Source organism: Magnolia sinica, chromosome 8 (assembly GCF_029962835.1).
Source record: "Magnolia sinica isolate HGM2019 chromosome 8, MsV1, whole genome shotgun sequence".
Classification (NCBI taxonomy): domain Eukaryota; kingdom Viridiplantae; phylum Streptophyta; class Magnoliopsida; order Magnoliales; family Magnoliaceae; genus Magnolia; species Magnolia sinica.
In genome coordinates this window covers 1801301-1820346 of record NC_080580.1, presented here as the reverse complement: position 1 = coordinate 1820346, position 19046 = coordinate 1801301, and the positions used below count along the sequence as shown (strand labels likewise).

The window sequence follows — 19046 nt, the reverse complement described above, 5'->3', positions numbered from 1 at the left end:
TTACTCGTTACCTTTACCAGAGTAAACTGTGGGGTTCACCGTTATTTATTTATTTTATCCACTCCATTCATCCATGTTAACAGATAATTTGAGGTCTAAAGAACAAAAAAGAAGCATATCCAAAGCTTAAGTGGACCGCACCACAGGAAATAGTGTGATTGAACCTCTACCATTTAAAATTTCTTGGAGGCCATAGAAGTTTTGGATCAAGCTGATGTTTGTATTTTCTATTTATTTATATATTTTTGATATTATGAACAACCTTTAACTGTTTTTGGACAATCTGATTAGTTCGAACATGAAGAGTAAATAACTTCATATGTTTAAATCAAAATTCACTCAAATTGTTGATCAATCTTGTTTGCCCAATATCTTTCTCATATGTAATATGATCGAGGCGAGTAACTAGTCAAATTAAGGGTAATGATCAGTAAAATAGAGTGAATGGACAGAGTCGATATATATAAATATATCAAGGTGGGCCCTACACGGTTAGAGTAACACCCACGAAGGAGTTACCTAAACAATGAAATGGTACTATAACAGGTCACCTCATGGGAACTTCCCGTGAAGTTAATCTGTGCGCCCAACCATGATGTGTGTAGAACATCAACACCATGCATTTGATGTGTCCCCTTTAGGTCCAAAAATCAGTTGTATACAAAACTCAGGTGGGCCATAGCATGTAAAATTATGCGAAGACATCCCTAAAACATATAAAAGCATTTGGTGGGACACACATAATGAGTGGGTTGGATATGTGAATCACATTTAGTCAAGCCCAATATATGATTATGAATGTTTTAAGGAAACCCCTCCCCACTCCATTTAGGTGAGTTACAAATTACCCTTAGCATATTGAGTAAATTCTGTGCGGTCCACCATTATTTATTTATTTTATCCACTCCGTTCATCCATGTTAACAGATAATTTGAGGTCTAAAGAACAAAAACAAAGCATATCCAAAGCTCAAGTGGACCACACCACAAGAAATATTGTGATTGAACCTCTACCATTGAAAATTTTTTGGAGGCCGTAGAAGTTTTGGATCAAGCTGATGTTTGTGTTTTCTCTTCATTCATATCTTTTTGATATTATGAACAGGTTGGATGACAAATAAACATTATTGTGGGCCCAAGGAAGGTATTAACGGTGGAAATCATTATTTCACATTATTTCGTGTGGCATGGTTAACTTAAGTTTTGGATTTACCAAAAATTTGGGATCAACCCACATCGTTCATCCATTTTTCGAGATCATTTTAGAGAATTATCCAAAAAATGAATCATATCCAAAGATTAAATGGACCACACCACAAATAAGGGGAACGGATTGGCTACTCCTTCGGACACCGGCCAATGGCTGGTGGTTGGTGCTCTATGGGCCCCACCATGATGTATGTGTTTAATCCATGTCATCCATCTATTTTTAAAAATCATCTTATAGCATGAGACCAAAAATGAGGTATATCCCAATCTGAAATGGACCACATTACAGGAAACAATGTTGAATGAGCGTGAACCATTAAAAATATTCTGGAGGCCATAAAAGTTTTGGATTGAGATGATTTTCGTTTTTCCCCTTCATCTAGGGCTGTATGACCTAATAAACAAATTGGATGTCAAATAAACAGTACAGTGGGCCTTAGGAGGATTTTAGTGATGGATATCCAATCACTATTATTTTCATGTGGTGTGGTCCACCTGAGATTTATATCAAGCTCATTTTTAGGGATCAACCCTAAAATGACGTTAAGAAATGGATGGATGGCGGGGATAAAACATATACATCATGGTGGGACCCATAGAGCCTACCAGATTCAAAGCTCAACGCTACCGGATCCAAAGCTCAACCGGTTGTTTTTTTATTGTACAGTGACAATGTGTGAGTTTTGTATTTGATGTAAAATGGTGGTGACTAATTCAGAACAATGGTGGCAATGAGATGGTGTTATCCAGACCATCTAAATAATGGGTCTAGTTGTAAATGGCTAATATTTATACTTTTTTCCTATATAAGACTATCTTAATCATCTGTAAATGGTCCATTATATGTATGGCTTTTAATATAGTTTATTTTATAAATGATGAAAAACTCACAACTGTTGGATTTGAAAGTTACATTCATTTTGGAAGAGGATTTCCGAATCCATCTTCCAAGTAGAGGAGGCCGCGCCTTCATTCAAACAAAATTCGCTGGAATTCCTATTTAGACATTCATTTACGTTGCCAGGAATTTGCGATCGGGAGATTTTCAGGTACCTCGTTTCGATTTCCTCCTCTTTTTCTTTCTATGATTTATTATAATAGAAGAAAATCTCTGCATTTTGGTGTAAATTTTCCGAAGCAGCGATTTTTGGGGTTTCATATACGCCATTTGATTTTTCCACGGTTTTTGCATTTTCTTTCTTCCAAATTTTTTGGTTTTGAATGTCTCAAGGTCAAGCCCCTAGCAGGTTTGGCTATGATTGATGAGGGGGAGCTTGATTGGAAAATAGTTGCAATATCGTTGGACGATCCGAGAGCTTCGCTCGTGAACGATGTTGCTGATGTTGAGAAACATTTTCCGGTATGAAATATTATCATTATTTTCTCCTTTGATAGTAGGTATTTTACAGATGTTGGATTAGTTATAATGTTGTGTCCTTTCTGGATTTTGGAGACAATATTGGATTTGTAATAATTTCCAGATATCTGTGAGCATAGCCCACATGGGATGTATGCCAAATGTGGACGGGAGCTTGTTTACCGGCAGATGAGAAATGATTGAGATTGGACCCAGCACTTTATCATTGCATTCTTATGGATAAGATTTTGAGGATTGGGGTGTTTAGCCCATCTTATCATGTCAATTTTGTGGAATACATGGGCTCTGCTTCTGCGAAATGCAGATGTCCTCGTTGGATGATAGCAGTGAGACCACTCTGGGTCTCCTGGTGGATGGTCAGATGGTCCTGCATCATTAATGCTTTTTAATTTTTGAGGATGGAGATTGAAGTGGCATAATCCATATATCGTATTTGCAAATGTTTGATCATTGTGCGCTAATGCATAAGACTCCTTCACTTTGATTATATGGATAGATATTTTATTTCAATGAATGTTGACTTCATTTTCTTCTCATATGATTTTTTCAGCTTTCCTGCTATGTAGAAATTGTACTGATGCCACCATCATATGATAAAATGAAGATTCAACTTTGTATTGTCATTTGTCATCTCTAGTGATGCACTAAATCAGTACTCACATGGAATGTATCATCTAATACATGCTGACATGTCTCATTTTGGAGTTTGCTGATACATGTCTGGAGACTGCTGCTTATTTCTTATGATGTGGTTTGAACCATGAAAAACTTTGTTCAAAGTAGGTGAGATACATTCAATGGTCATTTTCATTCACAACTTGGAATTATCCTCTGGCCCTTGATTTCATCTATTAGTTTGCTTTGATGTAGGGAACTCTCACTGCAATTCGGGACTGGTTTAGAGATCACAAGATTCCAGATGGAAAGCCTGCTAATAAATTTGGTCTTGGCAATAAGGTGGCCAGCAAGGTATATCTACTTTTGGTTCTGTTGTAGCTTTCGACCTTTTCAATATTTGGGAAGTCAACTTACCATGTCAGCGGAACAATTACATTCACAAATTGTTGATAACTTGGTTTGAACTTTAGGCCAATCCATGTCAGCGGGACAATTACATTTAGTCATGTGATTAGCTAGATGTCCATTAGCTGGCCATTAATTTTGACTTATGGCCTGCCCAATGGGTAGATTGGCCCAATTTCTATAACAAGTTTCATGGTATGTGACTCACCTTTTGCATGTATTGAATATTTTGCAAATGCAACTCTGGTGGGAAAAAATGCAGAATGTGAAAGTTCATATATAGTTGCTGTATGTGATGATTTTGCGAACGCAACCCTGCCCTCCAATCATGTGCAAGGTATGTGCTACCCTCCAAACATCTAGATGGTCTTGACTGACATACATGAATGCTAAATGCACCATTTAAGAAACAGTGGATAGCATATGTACAACTATGCTATTTTAAAGGATTGCAAAAGTCACATCCTTTTTTTTTTTTTTTTTTGAATGCAATAGTTGTGATTTTTTACATTCACTAGATTGAATCTGAAATGGTTTTTTATGTTTTAATTTTATTGTGATTTTCATTTGTTCTTGCATTAATGAATGGAATGTTGCTTTTCAGATTCTTTTCATTGAATCCGGATTTTTTTTTTTTTAAATTTTAATTTGTTGAATTTATTTATTTTGGGTTAAATGAGAGAATAGCAACATTCTTCTTTTTCTTTTTCTTTTTCTTTTTGATGAGTAGACCAACCTATAAGGTAAGAGTCCAACATCATGGCCCCAACACCCATCCACCCCTTCCAACAGGTGCACCCGGCCCCATCAATTCTTTTAGATGTACAAAATATCAATCTCTCAAATCATCAGGTGGGCCACACACGAATTCTTATTTTTTTGGGTGGCATATAATTGGATCTTTACAATGGATTGCCGATCTAATGATCCCATCAGCCTCAATTTTGAGCCATGAAGTCTACCAAGTGGGGTTTAACTGATGAGTGATTCTAATCTTAAATAAGTATTCTTAGCTTACGAGTGTAAGCTTAGGGCACTTTTAAATTATATTCCTGGGAGTCATTCTCATTCTATAGTTTGAAAAGAAGAAAGACAGTTGGGTCCGCATTAGCATTCCCCAGTGCAACGGCAATCACTTTCTTTTTCTCTAATTTATTCCAATCTACTATGATGTAAAACCCAGTCTACCTAGGTATGAAACATCATAAGGTAATAAAAATATCTTAAATGTATATTTGTATGATGGATAACATGTGTTGGCTTGATTGATTTAAATTAAACATATATAGGAAATAAATATATTTTTGCCTCTTTTTTATTATATATATATATATATATATATATATATATACATACATACATACATACATATATATATATATATATATATATATATGGGTGGAGGTAGCAAGAAACCAAGAACTGCGACAATTAGGAGTGGGTCAGTTCAAGTTGAAGGCTCTAAGGGAGAGGCCCCAAAGGATATGGGTGGAGGTAGTAAGTTTTTTAAAAGAGGAAAGTTTTTTAAAAGGATGACTGGGTCCACAGGTAAATACACCTGGGTTTTATATATGTTATGGACCTTTATCCCCAAATTTTCAGCCTTTTATCTTTGTTTCATGCTTTCTTTATTTGCCCCTTACCCTTTAGTTTTTCCTTAGTATAAGGCATAATATGTAATTTTTCATTTTCTTCTAATATTATAAATAAGAGTGAGCTGGACATTCCAGCCCCATATGCTCTTTTTCTCACAAATTCTCTCCTGCTTCTTAACATGTTATTAGAGCCTAAGGGCTCATAGGATTTCTTTTTCTTCTTATGCTTCTTAAAATGGCCTGATTTTTTTTTTTTTTTCGTCCCTTACATCTTCATGTATCATACAATTTATCATGCAATGCCAAGACTATTTTCAGTTTGTAGAAGTGGGGTCCATCATACAGTGTCTGAATCATTGAGATTTGGGGCCCTACTATAGCAAATATCTCCAGTTTCTATTTCCACAATTATTTATTGCTTTACAAATAGGCTTTAGTTCAAAAATAATTTTTTTAGTTGTTAAGTAATAAGAACTCATATATAAAAATATAATTGTTAATTGAACTTGAGTGTACCACCAAAGTCCTACAATACATAGAACTGGACACCTTGCTATGGCGGTTTTGTGAGCTAAATGTTGTTGATGATTATGTCCACCCACTTTATTTAAATATATATCTTAATCTTACTTTTTTGCTGGTATGTTCCTTTGTACTTGCAACCTTATTAGAATCTGTGACCTATCTAGCAATGTTACAAAAACTCCTATATTCTGTTTCAACCAAATATGCTTGCTTGTCACACATGCCAACACACTTATTTGGATAAGATCTATCTTTTTTTTTTTTTCGTTATTTTTTGTTTATCGTTTAATTACCATTGCCTTAGTTCCTCTTATAGTTAACAGTTTACTATTAGTGCAGTTTTAATTCACATGTACTACACTAAAAAACTTTCTTAATATTTTGCACTTGAATGATCTAATACTTACAAATGGGTTTGCTAGAGCTGCAAAAACTTTCTCCACAAGCTTCATCCTTTTCTAAGTTATTTTCAGTATGCACATTGCGACCTGATTCCATAATGTTCTTTGCTTCAAATCTAGCTTCTAATCATAGGGTAGATTTGAAATACCTCGGGAATCTAGAGCTGGCAGAAAGATTTTACATGAAATTGTGATTCAGTAATCTACTTTCCGTTATTTTGTACATTCCAAATTGTACCAGTGAAAATTTGATTGTGATGCAACTGTTAAGGACACTCAAAGAGATGGAGGAGAGTATATCATCACTCCTTGCCTTGAGAGTACAAACCCTGTGAAATCCACATACAAACCCTCATGCATGAAATCCACCACTGCATATGGTCAGTAACCATTTCTTTCTTTTTATGAAAGACAATTTAAGAAGTTAATATATATAGTGACAAAGGCATGACTATTTGTAGCTGATTAGCATGCCAGATTCCCAGGATTAACTGATTCTTTCATTCCTGATGATGAAACCAATATATTTTAGTGTTAGATGCAAATTATATATGACATGGCAGGTTGAAATGCTGCATGCATAAGATAGGTGGCATGAGGATCTGAACGAGCATACCAGATGAAAAAGGACCGAATCACCTGCAACAAGCCTCTTTGCACTTACACACTCCATCCAGTTGCAAGAAGATGTTGCTTGGGCTGACTTGCATTAGAAATGGAATCAGGTAAGTACTGTCGTGGCTTAGATGATAATGATGATGATGATATATTATGCCGGCAGGTCTTAGACATGTTTGCCCTAGCAATTAGTTTTGCTAATGGAGAACCATGGTCAGATCGTTCAAGCCATTTAATGAGGATTTTTCTGGATGAATGCGGGCTATAGCTTATTTCTATCCATGGGTGTTCATTTGTTGACTGTTCTAACTAATCATGTGACTTTTAAAATGTGTAGCAACATGAAAAGGCCCACCTGATTCACTACGTGGATCTCATTCTGAATTGTAAAGTGTGACTTTTAAAATGTGTAGCAACATTCCTGTTGGAGTTACCAAAAGAATTAGGGAATTTCAAGAATTTGGTTGAGTTGATGTTGCTACGAAACAATCTGACTGGTCTGATTCCTCATGCTTCGAGTAATTTGAGAAACCTTGCATTGTTACCTTACATTGTTGTTGGTTCGATTCCTCCTGCAGCTAAGCTTGCAACAGTAATTTGTTTATAACTGCAGGTATATGTGTGGCCTTTTGGATTATTAATAAAATTCCATCATTTAAAAGAATGACACAACTGTGTAAATATCTAGGATGATTACATAGCTGAAATGAGAATGTTCAGATAGATTATCAGATATTTCTCATATTATTTATGTGAAGTATATCATTTCATGATTTAGATAATGCTGCTTGTTTATTTAGTGTCCAATTTGACAGAGTTGTTTTGCCTTCTATTTTCAAGGTCTGCAAAGTGAAAATCTGGCCCTTTTGAACCTTCCCTAATTGCACAAGTGGCTGAACCGTCTCTGTATGTTACACATAATTTGTCATCCACTAGTTTCTGTAAATGAAAATAAGAGGATTGATCTTAACAGTATGGTCGTCATGCACATAGACAGAAAATGCTTGCAATGAATGTTTATGAGTACTTGGTAATTTTGGAGTCCTTGGTTAGGGTCTGGGCTGAAAGTACGAGTGCTGGAGCTGACGCTTTTGAAGTCCGAACTCATTCTTTTGAAAAATAGAAAAATGGAAATATTAGTAAATATGGATTTTCTTGTTAAGAAAAAAATGGAAGGTAAAGAAGAGACATAATTGAAACTTTGCCCTGTGAAAAGTAATATTAACCATGTTACTTTCCCCGTTGAATTTGACGTTCAGGAAATGGACCTTTTCCAGAAAACCATGAATTTAAAACCATTAAATCCTTCTCAGAAATCTGAGTTTATTGAACTAAATTAAATTATTACAATTTAATTTTGTTGAATATCCAAACGCAAGGTTTCTATGAATTAGGTAAATGAATTCATTCTAACCCATTTTGTTGAATAACCAAACGCAAGGATTTATTATTTATTTATTTATTTATTTATTATTATTGTTATTATTATTTTTTGTGATATGCAATAGCTTTTCAGAATTCATATGTAGGTGCATACTTGTGCTTATTCACATGGACTTTGACTATCTTTCTTAAATTTCTTTGGTTTTTCTAATTTTTGTATCTAATTTTGACTTTCTAGGCCCTAAAACAAGATTCGAGGTGCCGTCAACAATGCTAACAGAATCCTCCAGGTCAGATTATTGATTGGACCTGATTTTATTTAAATGATCTTGATAATCCATTTTATTTAAATAAGCAGACCCGGATGTGCGTCGGAGCTATCCGGATGTTGAGCGGGGGTCCGTGGAAGGTGAGAATTACTGTTATGACCATGATGAAGCTGTCCATTTCCTATGGACAACATTGGAGTGGCTTGGCCATTTGGACAGGCCATATTTATGTATTTACTCGAAATTGATGGAGTAGACCCGGATGTGCGTCGGAGCTATCCGGATGTTGAGAGGGGGTCCCTGAAAGATGGGAACCGCTGTTATGACCATGATGAAGCTGTCCATTTCCTATGGACAGCATTGGAGGGGCCTGGCCATTTGGATAGGCCGTGTTTATGTATTTGATCGAAATTAATGGAGCAGACCCGGATGTGCGTCGGAGCTATTCGGAAGAGCGGGGTTCCCTGGAAAGAGGGAACCACTATTATGACCATGATGAAGCTGTCCATTTTTTATGGACAGCATTAGAGGGGCCTGACATTTGTGTCGGATGGCCGTCTTTATATCTGTATTTGCTTTGTAGGGACCATACCCTTAACCTAAACCAAAACCTATGACCTAAAACCTTAACCTATAACCTAAACCTCGACCTTAACTTAAACCTAAACCTTAACTTAAAACCTAGACCTAAACCTACACTTAATCCTAATCTTAACTCCCTAACCTAAACCTATACGTAAACTTGAAAACCCAAACATAAACCCAATCTCGAACCCGAACCTAAACCTTAACCTTAACCTATTCTCAATTCCCTAAACCTATATCTTATAACCTAAACCTAAACCTAAACCTTAACCTATACCTATAACCTTAACCTAAACCTAAACCTAAACCTAAACCTATAACCTTAACCTAAAACCTAAACCTATAACCTAAACCTAAATCAGAACATATAACCAAAACCAAAACCTATATCCTAAACCCAAATGCATTTTCAAATCCTATAACCCATAATCTAAACCTAAACCTAAACCTATAACCTATAACCAAAACCAAAACCTGTAACCTAAACCGAAGCCAAAACCTATAGCCTAAACCCGAACCCATTCTCAAATCTAAAAACCTATAACCTAAACCATTAACCTATAACCTAAATCAAAACCTAATACCTAAACCAAACCTAAACCTAAAACCTAAACCTATAATCTATAACCTAAATCAAAACATATAATCAAAATCAAATCCCAAAACCCAAACCTAAACCTAAACCTAAACCTAAACCTAAAACCTAAACTCAAATCCCTAAACGTAAACCTAAACCTAATCCTATAACCTAAACTCAAATCCCTAAACCTATACTTATAACCTAAAACTATTCTCAAATCCCAAAACCTATAACCTAAACCTAACCTTTCCCTAAACCTATAACCTAAACTCAATTCCCTAAACCTAAACCTAGACCTAAACCTAAACCTATAGCCTAAACTCAAATCCCTAAACCTTAACCTATAACCTAACCTAAACCTATACTTATAACTTAAAACTATTCCCAAATCCCAAAACCTATAACCTAAACCTAAGCTTTCCCTAAACCTATAAGCTAAACTCAATTACCTAAAGCTAAACCTACACCTAATCCTAATCTCAACTCCCTAACCTAAACCTAAACATAAACTTGAATACTCAAACTTAAACCCAATCCCGAACCTGAACCTAATTTCTTAAACCTAAACCATAACCCATTCTCAAATCCAAAAACCTATAACCTAAACCTAAACCTGATCCTGAACCCGAACCCGAACCCGATTTCATAAACCTAAACCTCAACCTATTCTCAATTCCCTAAACCTTAACATATAACCTAACCTAAACCTAAATCGATAACCTAAACCTAAACCTATAACCTAAGTGTATTCTCAAATCCTTAAACCTAAACCTACACCTAATCCTAATCTCAACTCCTTAACCTAAACCTAAACCCGATCCCGAACCCGATCCCGATTTCCTAAACCTAAACATTAACCTATTCTCAATTCCCTAAACCTATATCTTATAACCTAAACCTAAACCTAAACCTAAACCTATAACCTATAACCTTAACCTAAACCTAAACTTAAACCTGTAACCTATAACCTAAACCTAAACCTAAAACCTAAATGTATTCTCAAATCCCTAAACCTAAACCTACACCTAATCCTAATCTCAACTCCCTAACCTAAACCTAAACCTAAACTTGAAAACCCAAACCTAAACCCAATCCTGAACCCGAACCCGATTTCCTAAACCTAAACCTTAACCTATTCTCAATTCCCTAAACCTATAGCTTATAACCTAAACCGAAACCTAAACCTATACCTAAACCTATAACCTATAACCTAAACATAAACCTAAAACCTAAATGTATTCTCAAATCCCTAAACTTAAACCTACACCTAATCCTAATCTCAACTCCCTAACCTAAACCTAAACCTAAACTTGAAATCCCAAACCTAAACCCGATCCTGAACCCGAACCCGATTTCCTAAACCTAAACCTTAACCTATTCTCAATTCTCTAAACCTTAACCTATGACCTAACCTAAACCTAAATCTATAACCTAAACCTAAACCTAAAACCTAAGAGTATTCTCAAATCCTTAAACCTAAACCTACACCTAATCCTAATCTCAACTCCTTAACCTAAACTTAAACCTAAATTTGAAAACCCAAACCTGAACCCAATTTCCTAAACCTAAACATTAACTTATTCTCAATTCCCTAAACCTATATCTTATAACCTATACCTAAACCTAAACCTTAACCTAAACCTATAACCTATAACTTTGACCTAAACCTAAACCTAAACCTGTAACCTATAACCTAAACCTAAACCTAAAACCTAAATGTATTCTCAAATCCCTAAACCTAAACCTAAACCTACACCTAATCCTAATCTCAACTCCCTAACCTAAACCAAAACCTAAACTTGAAAACCAAAACCTAAACCCGATCCCGAACCCGAACCCGATTTCCTAAACATAAACATTAACCTATTCTCAATTCCCTAAACCTATATCTTATAACCTAAACCTACACCTAAACCATCACCTAAACCTAAACCTATAACCTATAACCTTGACCTAAACCTAAACCTAAACCTGTAACCTATAACATAAACCTAAACTTAAAACCTAAATGTATTCTCAAATCCCTAAACCTAAACCTACACCTAATCCTAATCTCAACTCCCTAACCTAAACCTAAACCTAAACTTGAAAACCAAAACCTAAACCCGATCCCGAACCCGAACCCAATTTCCTAAACCTAAACCTTAGCCTGTTCTCAATTCCCTAAACCTATAGCTTATAACCTAAACCGAAACCTAAACCTATACCTAAACCTAAACCTATAACCTATAACCTAAACATAAACCTATAACCTAAACATAAACGTAAAACCTAAATGTATTCTCAAATCCCTAAACCTAAACCTACACCTAATCCTAATCTCAACTCCCTAACCTAAACCTAAACCTAAACTTGATAACCCAAACCTAAACCAGATCCTGAACCCGAACCCGATTTTCTAAACCTAAACCTTAACCTATAACCTAACCTATACCTAAATCTATAACCTAAACCTAAACCTAAAACCTTAGTGTATTCTCAAATCCTTAAACCTAAACCTACACCTAATCCTAATCTCAACTCCCTAACTTAAACCTAAACCTAAACTTGAAAACCCAAACCTAAACCCGATCCGGAACCCGAACCCGATTTTCTAAACCTAAACATTAACCTATTCTCAATTCTCTAAACCTATATCTTATAACCTAAACCTTAACCTAAACCTAAACCTATAACCTATAACTTTAACCTAAACATAAACTTAAACCTAAACCTAAACCTGTAACCTATAACCTAAACCTAAAACCTAAATGTATTATCAAATCTTTAAACCTAAACCTACACCTAATCCTAATCTCAACGCCCTAACGTAAACCCAAACTTAAACTTGAAAATCCAAACCTAAACCCGAACCCGAACCCGATTTCCTAAACTTAAACCTTAACCTTTTCTCAATTCCCTAACATATATCTTATAACCTAAACCTAAGCCTAAACCTAAACCTTAACCTAAACCTAAACCTAAACCTAAACCTAAACCTGTAACCTATAACCTAAACCTAAACCTAAAACCTAAATGTATTCCGAAATCCCTAAACCTAAACCTACACCTAATCCTAATCTTAACTCCCTAAACCTAAACCTAAGCTTAAACTTGAAAACCAAAACCTTAACTCGATCCCGAACCCCAACCCGATTTCCTAAACCTAAACCTTAACCTATTCTCAATTCCCTAAACCTATAGCTTATAACCTAAACCTAAACCTAAACCTAAACCTAAACCTAAACCTGTAACCTAAACCTAAAACCTAAATGTATTCTTAAATCCCTAAACCTAAACCTACAGCTAATCCTAATCTCAACTCCCTAACCTAAACCTAAACCCGATCCCGAACCCGAACCCGATTTCCTAAACCTAAACCTTAACCTTTTCTCAATTCCCTAAACCTGTTGCTTATAACCTAAACCGAAACCTAAACCGAAACCTTAACCTAAACCTATACCTTAACCTATAACATATAACTTAAACATAAACCTAAAACTTAAATGTATTCTCAAATCCCTAAACTTAAACCTACACATAATCCTAATCTCAACTCCCTAACCTAAACTTGAAAATCCGAACCCGTACCCGATTTCTTAAACGTAAACCTAAATGTATTCTCAAATCCCTAAACCTAAACCAACACCTAATCCTAATCTCAACTCCCTAACCTAAACCTAAACTTAAACTTGAAAACCCAATTTCCTAAACCTTAACCTTAACCTATTCTCAATTCTCTAAAGCTATAACCTATATACTATAACCTGTAACTAAAACCTAAACCTTAACTTAAACCTATAACCTAAGCCTAAACCTTAACCTAAACTTAAACCAAAACCTATAACCTAAACTTTAACCTATTACCTATAACCTATAACCTAAACTTATTACCTAAAACCTAAAACCTAATCCTAAACCTAAACATAAATCTATAACCTAAGCCTAAACCTTAACCTAAACCTAAACCTAAACCAAAACCTATAACCTAAACCTTTACCTATAACCTAAACTTATTACCTAAACCTAAAACCTAATCCTAAACCTAAACCTAAAACCTAAAACCTAAACGTAAACCTATTTTAATGATCAGTTTTATTTTTAAAAAGTGCCCACTTTTTTGGAAGAAGTTTATGCAATTCTTCATGATTCTGAATTATAATGTTTTATTGGTTTAATATTTTTTTTTTCAGGTGAAAGACACAAAAAGAAAATTGTTGCTGATTTTTTTTCTTTTTTTATTTATGATGTTAAACCTGTATGTATTTATGTGTGGAGGAATGTAATGTGGATAAGATTGCTTGTGTTTGGATGGATGTAGTGTTTGGATGAATGTAGTTTATGTTGGATTTACGTAGTTTGGGTTGTTTAGATGGATGTGAATGTGAATATGATGAAATATATTATATAACAGGTGTATATCAGGAAGAATACGATGAAATATATTGTAACAGGTGTATAGTGACCCTTTTTAAGGACGACCCATGACCGTCATTTTAAAAGACGGTCTATATCCTTTTGAAGGCTTATCAGAGACGGTCTACGACAGTCTTTTTTAAGGACGGTCCATGACCATCCTTTTAAAGGACGGTCGATGGCCGTCCTTTAAAGGCTTATAAGAGACGGTCCATGACCGTCTTTTTTTAGGATGGTCCGTGACCGTCTTTTTTTCGTCAAAACAAAATGACGGTTTTACCAAATCGAGAATTTGGTGCAACCAGGTGCACCCTTAATGAAACTGTGATGACTAAGGGTGTATTTGGTTGCACCAAATATCATGAAATGTAATGATATTTTGTATCAGATTAGACTCATCAATCATGAAAGTTCATGATATTTGTTGCCACCAAATACATGCACCCTAAACCAGTTTCTACAAATTTCTTCATTTTTTGTTAATTAGTTTTCGAAAATGTCTCATACAAGTAAACAAGATATTCACTCAACTAGCTGTGTGTTAGGCCTATGGTGGTGTGCGTACAGCATCAAACCCATCCTAACACAAAAAATGTGATGCCCCAAGAATTAGATCGATCCATTATCAAATGGGCCACATTATAAAAAGAAGTACAAGCGCATAGAAACCTCCAAATGCACATGGGTCCACCTAATAGTTGGATTGGTATGATTTTCAAAGGGATGCATGACACACTGACAACACAGAGGGCCCACATACAGCTACTTGCACAAAAAGTCTAGTTTAAAACTTGCTAATGGGACTTTCCCTTAAATTAATAGGCTATACAGCCTACACATGTTTCTTTTTTCTGCTCCTAACCATTACCAATATTTTTAAGTTGATGAAATGTTAGTATATATGCTCCATAGAGAAAATTAAAAAATAAACTCGATCTTCATTTTTATTTGTCTTAAATGTTATAAATGGTATCTTTTGTGTTTTACAATGGTAGAAATGTCTGAATTGCAGAGCCAGCTCGTTACACGTCACAAAGGTTCATCTGGCGGTGCCGGCTCAAGTAGGGTTAGGGTTTGGGTAGAAGAAGGGTAAAGGTAAAAAAGAAGAAGTAAAATCTGACTTTATACTACCCGATTCCGAATCGGATCGGATCGGATCGAGTTGCTACATGACCCGAACTCGACTCGGTTTGGCATCGGATCCGAGTGGGTCTACTCGATCCGTCTTGACCCTGGCTATTGGTTCGGGTCGGATCGGATCCGACCGGTTCGGTCGAGTCGGATTGGACGAGTCGGGTTGGATCTTGCCCACCTCTAATTACATAAGAATGTATGTTACCGGGCTTATGGGACTTTCCCTTAAATTAATAGGCTATACAGCCTACACTTGTTTCTTTTTTCTGCTCCTAACCATTACCAATATTTTTAAGTTGATGAAATGTTAGTATATATGCTCCATAGAGAAATTTTAAAAATAAACTCGATCTTCATTTTTATTTGTATTAAATGTTATAAATGGTATCTTTTGTGTTTTACAATGGTAGAAATGTCTGAATTGCAGAGTATGGTATGGGCGGCAATGTATCTACATTGGGTGACATGTACAGTTATGGAATCCTTCTATTGGAGATGTTCACGGGAAAAAGACCCACAGAAAACATGTTCAAGGATGGTTTAAGCCTTCGTGAATTTGTCAAGACGGCTTTGCCCAATCGGGTGCTGGATATTGTGGATCTGCAACTCTTAAAACAACAAAAAGAAGAACATAAACAAGAACAAGAACAAGGAATAGAAGAAGAAATAGCATTCAATCACATCAATATTCATGAAGATGAAAGAGAGAGTGTACTGGGGTGCTTGGTTTCTGTGCTTGGTATTGGAGTTGCATGTTCTGCTGAATCCCCGAGAGAACGGATGCAGATGAAAGCTGTCGTCAATCAAATGCAAGTGATCAGAGACAATTTTCTTGGGGTTGGGATGCATAGGGAAGGATGCTACAAGAGCCTTAGCTGATGTGGGGGCCATTCATCCAAGATGGATCAAAAAAGGCCCGGTTGACGACAGAAGTGATCCGGACCATCAGACCTTAGATCGGGCGTATCTCGCAATCCGGAATGAGTTATCTGACGTAAAATATATGATTTTGGGGTAGAACGAGCTACTTTAGCCAATCAACCCCGCTATGCTAGGTTGCGCAACCCGAAATTGTGAAAAACCCCTAGATCAACTGTCGTTTCCCTGTTTTAATTTCGTTTTTACTATAAATAGTAAGTTTTAGTTTGATTATTACTCTTCATCCGTCGGGCTTTAGGAGTTGCGCCCAACGTGAAAAGAGCTTAAAATAATTAGGAGAACGGTTTGGTGAAGCCAAACAGGACACTTACTATTTTTGGCCGAAAAACTTGCGCACTAGTAGACATCACGACCATTTATAAATAGTAAGTTTACTATTTATAGTAAGTCGCGGATTCTAGGAGTTGTAGTTGTAGTTTGATTCTGATTTCTTTCCCATTGCTTGGTACCCCTATTTAAAGGGGTGTGAACTTATTTTTATTCATTCATCAATCAATTTCGAATTTATTAGAATTTATTTCTATTTTCTTGCTTTCTTTCCTTGTGGATTCGAGAAGTCTCTGTGAGGAGTCCAGAGAAGTTCTGTGGATTCGGAATAGTTATCCTCTTGAGGAAGACAGTGCTCGACTTCATGTCCTTCCCTACGTCAGTTTGGTATCAGAGCGAGATTTTTTTCCTTGGATCGATGGCTTCTAACTACAGGTCGGGCAACAATCCCATGGGTGGTGCTCTAGGGAATTTACCTTTAACGGCGACAGCTTTCGAAGCAGTGTAGCGAGAGAATCGGCAAGCCATGCAAGGGTTGCAGGCTTCCATCGACCACATAGTGGATCTCTTAGCGGAAACCCTGGGGCAACTCCGTGTTCCTGGTGGTAATCCTCCACCGCCAATTACTGAAACTCATAATCGCTCTGAACGCAGGATAGTACCGGCAGTACATCCAAGGGTCATTCCTGAGGAAGAGGGATCCAGCGAGGAGGAGATTGATGACATAATCTTCTAAGACCCTAGACAAGGTGGCGATCGAGTAGATCGAATAGATTGAGAATTCAAGATGCGAGTTGATATTCCTAGCTTCAATGGCCAACTACACATTGAGGATTTCCTCTATTGGCTTTCTAAAGTTGAGAAATTCTTCGACTATATGGACATCTCTGAAGCAAAGAAGGTCAAGCTTGTGGCCTACAAGTTGAAGGGCGGAACTTTAGCTTGGTGGGAACAACTCCAACTTGCACGAACCAAGCAGACGAAAGCACCAATCCGCACATGGAAGAGGGTGAAGTAACTACTACATGCCCGATTCTTCCCTAGCGACTACGATCAGGTATTATTCCAACAATACCAAAATTGTCAACAGGGTAGTCGGTCGGTAAGAGAATACGCAGAAGAATTTTATCGCCTGGCGGCGCGTAACGATTTGGTTGAGACTGAATCGCAGCAAGTCGTCCGATTCAACGGTGGATTACGTATGCTATCCAGGATCGGGTCCAGATGCAGCCCGTTTGGATGATGAATGACGCAATCAAGTTGGCTACTCGGGTAGAAGCGCAACTTGAACGTCCTAACACACGAACCTATTTTACTACAAGGATCCCTGTGGCAGGTCCGCCCCAGGGAACTGCACAGCCCAAAGGAAAAGAGCCCGTAGGAGCACGCACTCAAATTCCTATGTCTGAGAGCCGAGATCTGGGAAGCGAGCGGAGCATATCGGCTACTGCTGGTCCAAGTGGAATCTCAAACTCCTATGCTCGGCCAAGGCCCAACAACTGCTATCATCGTGGTTAATCGGGCCACCTATCAAATACTTATCCCCAACAAAAAGTGGCAAACCTCGCCATCAATGATGGTAGTGCTGATAATGCTAATGAATATCCAGATGTTGAAGAACAAAAGCACACCACCGAGGACAAGGCAGATGAGTCAAGTTGGGTTCCACAAGATTGTGGCGAGTCGCTCATCGTGAGGCGGTTATTATATGCGCCAAGAAAAGAAGTGCATCCACAATGACATAACATCTTCTGAACTAGGTGTACATTGAATCAAAAAGTTCGTGATGTGATCATTAATAGTGGGAGTAGCGAGAATATCATCTCTAAGGTTATGGTGAAATAATTACAATTGTAAACAGCGTGTCATCCCCCCCATATCCAATCGGTTGGATTAGGAAGGTCAGCGAAACGAATGTAACTGGATGGTGCACCATATCCTTTTCAATTAACAAACATTATAAGGATGAAGTAGTATGCGATGTGGTTGACATGGAAGCATGTCATACTACTCGGTCGACCCTGACAATCTAACCGTGACGCTACTCATAAAGGGTGAGATAACATATATATCTTTGTCAAGGACGGTCGGAAGACCATATTGGCCCCTATAGATCCAGAGGGACCACCTGAAACTTCTAAAGTGAAGGGCCATTTTCTCTTAACCATACGGGACTTCGTGAAAAAATCTAAATAAACAGGACATGCTTATGCATTAATTGTAAAAGGGGAAGAACTCGAGTCTACCATCATCCCTAAAAGAGAAAGGCCCTTGTTACATGAATTCAAAGAAATTTGGCCCGATAACCTTCCTGATGGGTTACCCCCATGCAGGATATCCAACATCATATTGACTTCGTCCCCAGGTCCAGTTTACCTAATCGTCCTCATTATCGAATGAGTACAAGATCTGCAAGGACAAGTAGAGGAGTTGATCCGTAAGGGTCTTATTCGAGAAAGTATGAGCCCATGTGTTGTACCAGCTCTATTAACTCTAAAGAAAGATGAGAGTTGGCGTATGTGTGTCGACAGCCAGGCCATCAACAAAATCACTATAAAATATAAGTTTCCTATACTACAGTTGGACGATATGCTGGATATGCTAGAGGGTGTAAAAATATTCTCTAAATTAGACCTAAGAAGCGGCTACCATTAGATTCGAATATGGCCGGGTGATGAGTGGAAAACGACCTTTAAGACTAAGGAATGATTGTACGAATGAATGGTCATGCCATTCGGTCTTTTGA

General features: G+C 36.9%; 1 protein-coding gene across 1 annotated transcript in view; it reads left to right on the top strand.

Moving 5' to 3' along the window:
* Window positions 1–15984, top strand: part of LOC131252569 (probable LRR receptor-like serine/threonine-protein kinase At3g47570) — a 35079-nt gene extending 19095 nt beyond the window's left edge. The window contains exon 3 of the mRNA XM_058253186.1: window positions 15522–15984. Within this exon, the coding sequence (XP_058109169.1) occupies window positions 15522–15973 (452 nt within the window). The 3' untranslated portion in view covers window positions 15974–15984. The remainder of the gene's footprint in view (window positions 1–15521) is intronic.
* Window positions 15985–19046: the final 3062 nt, after the last annotated feature.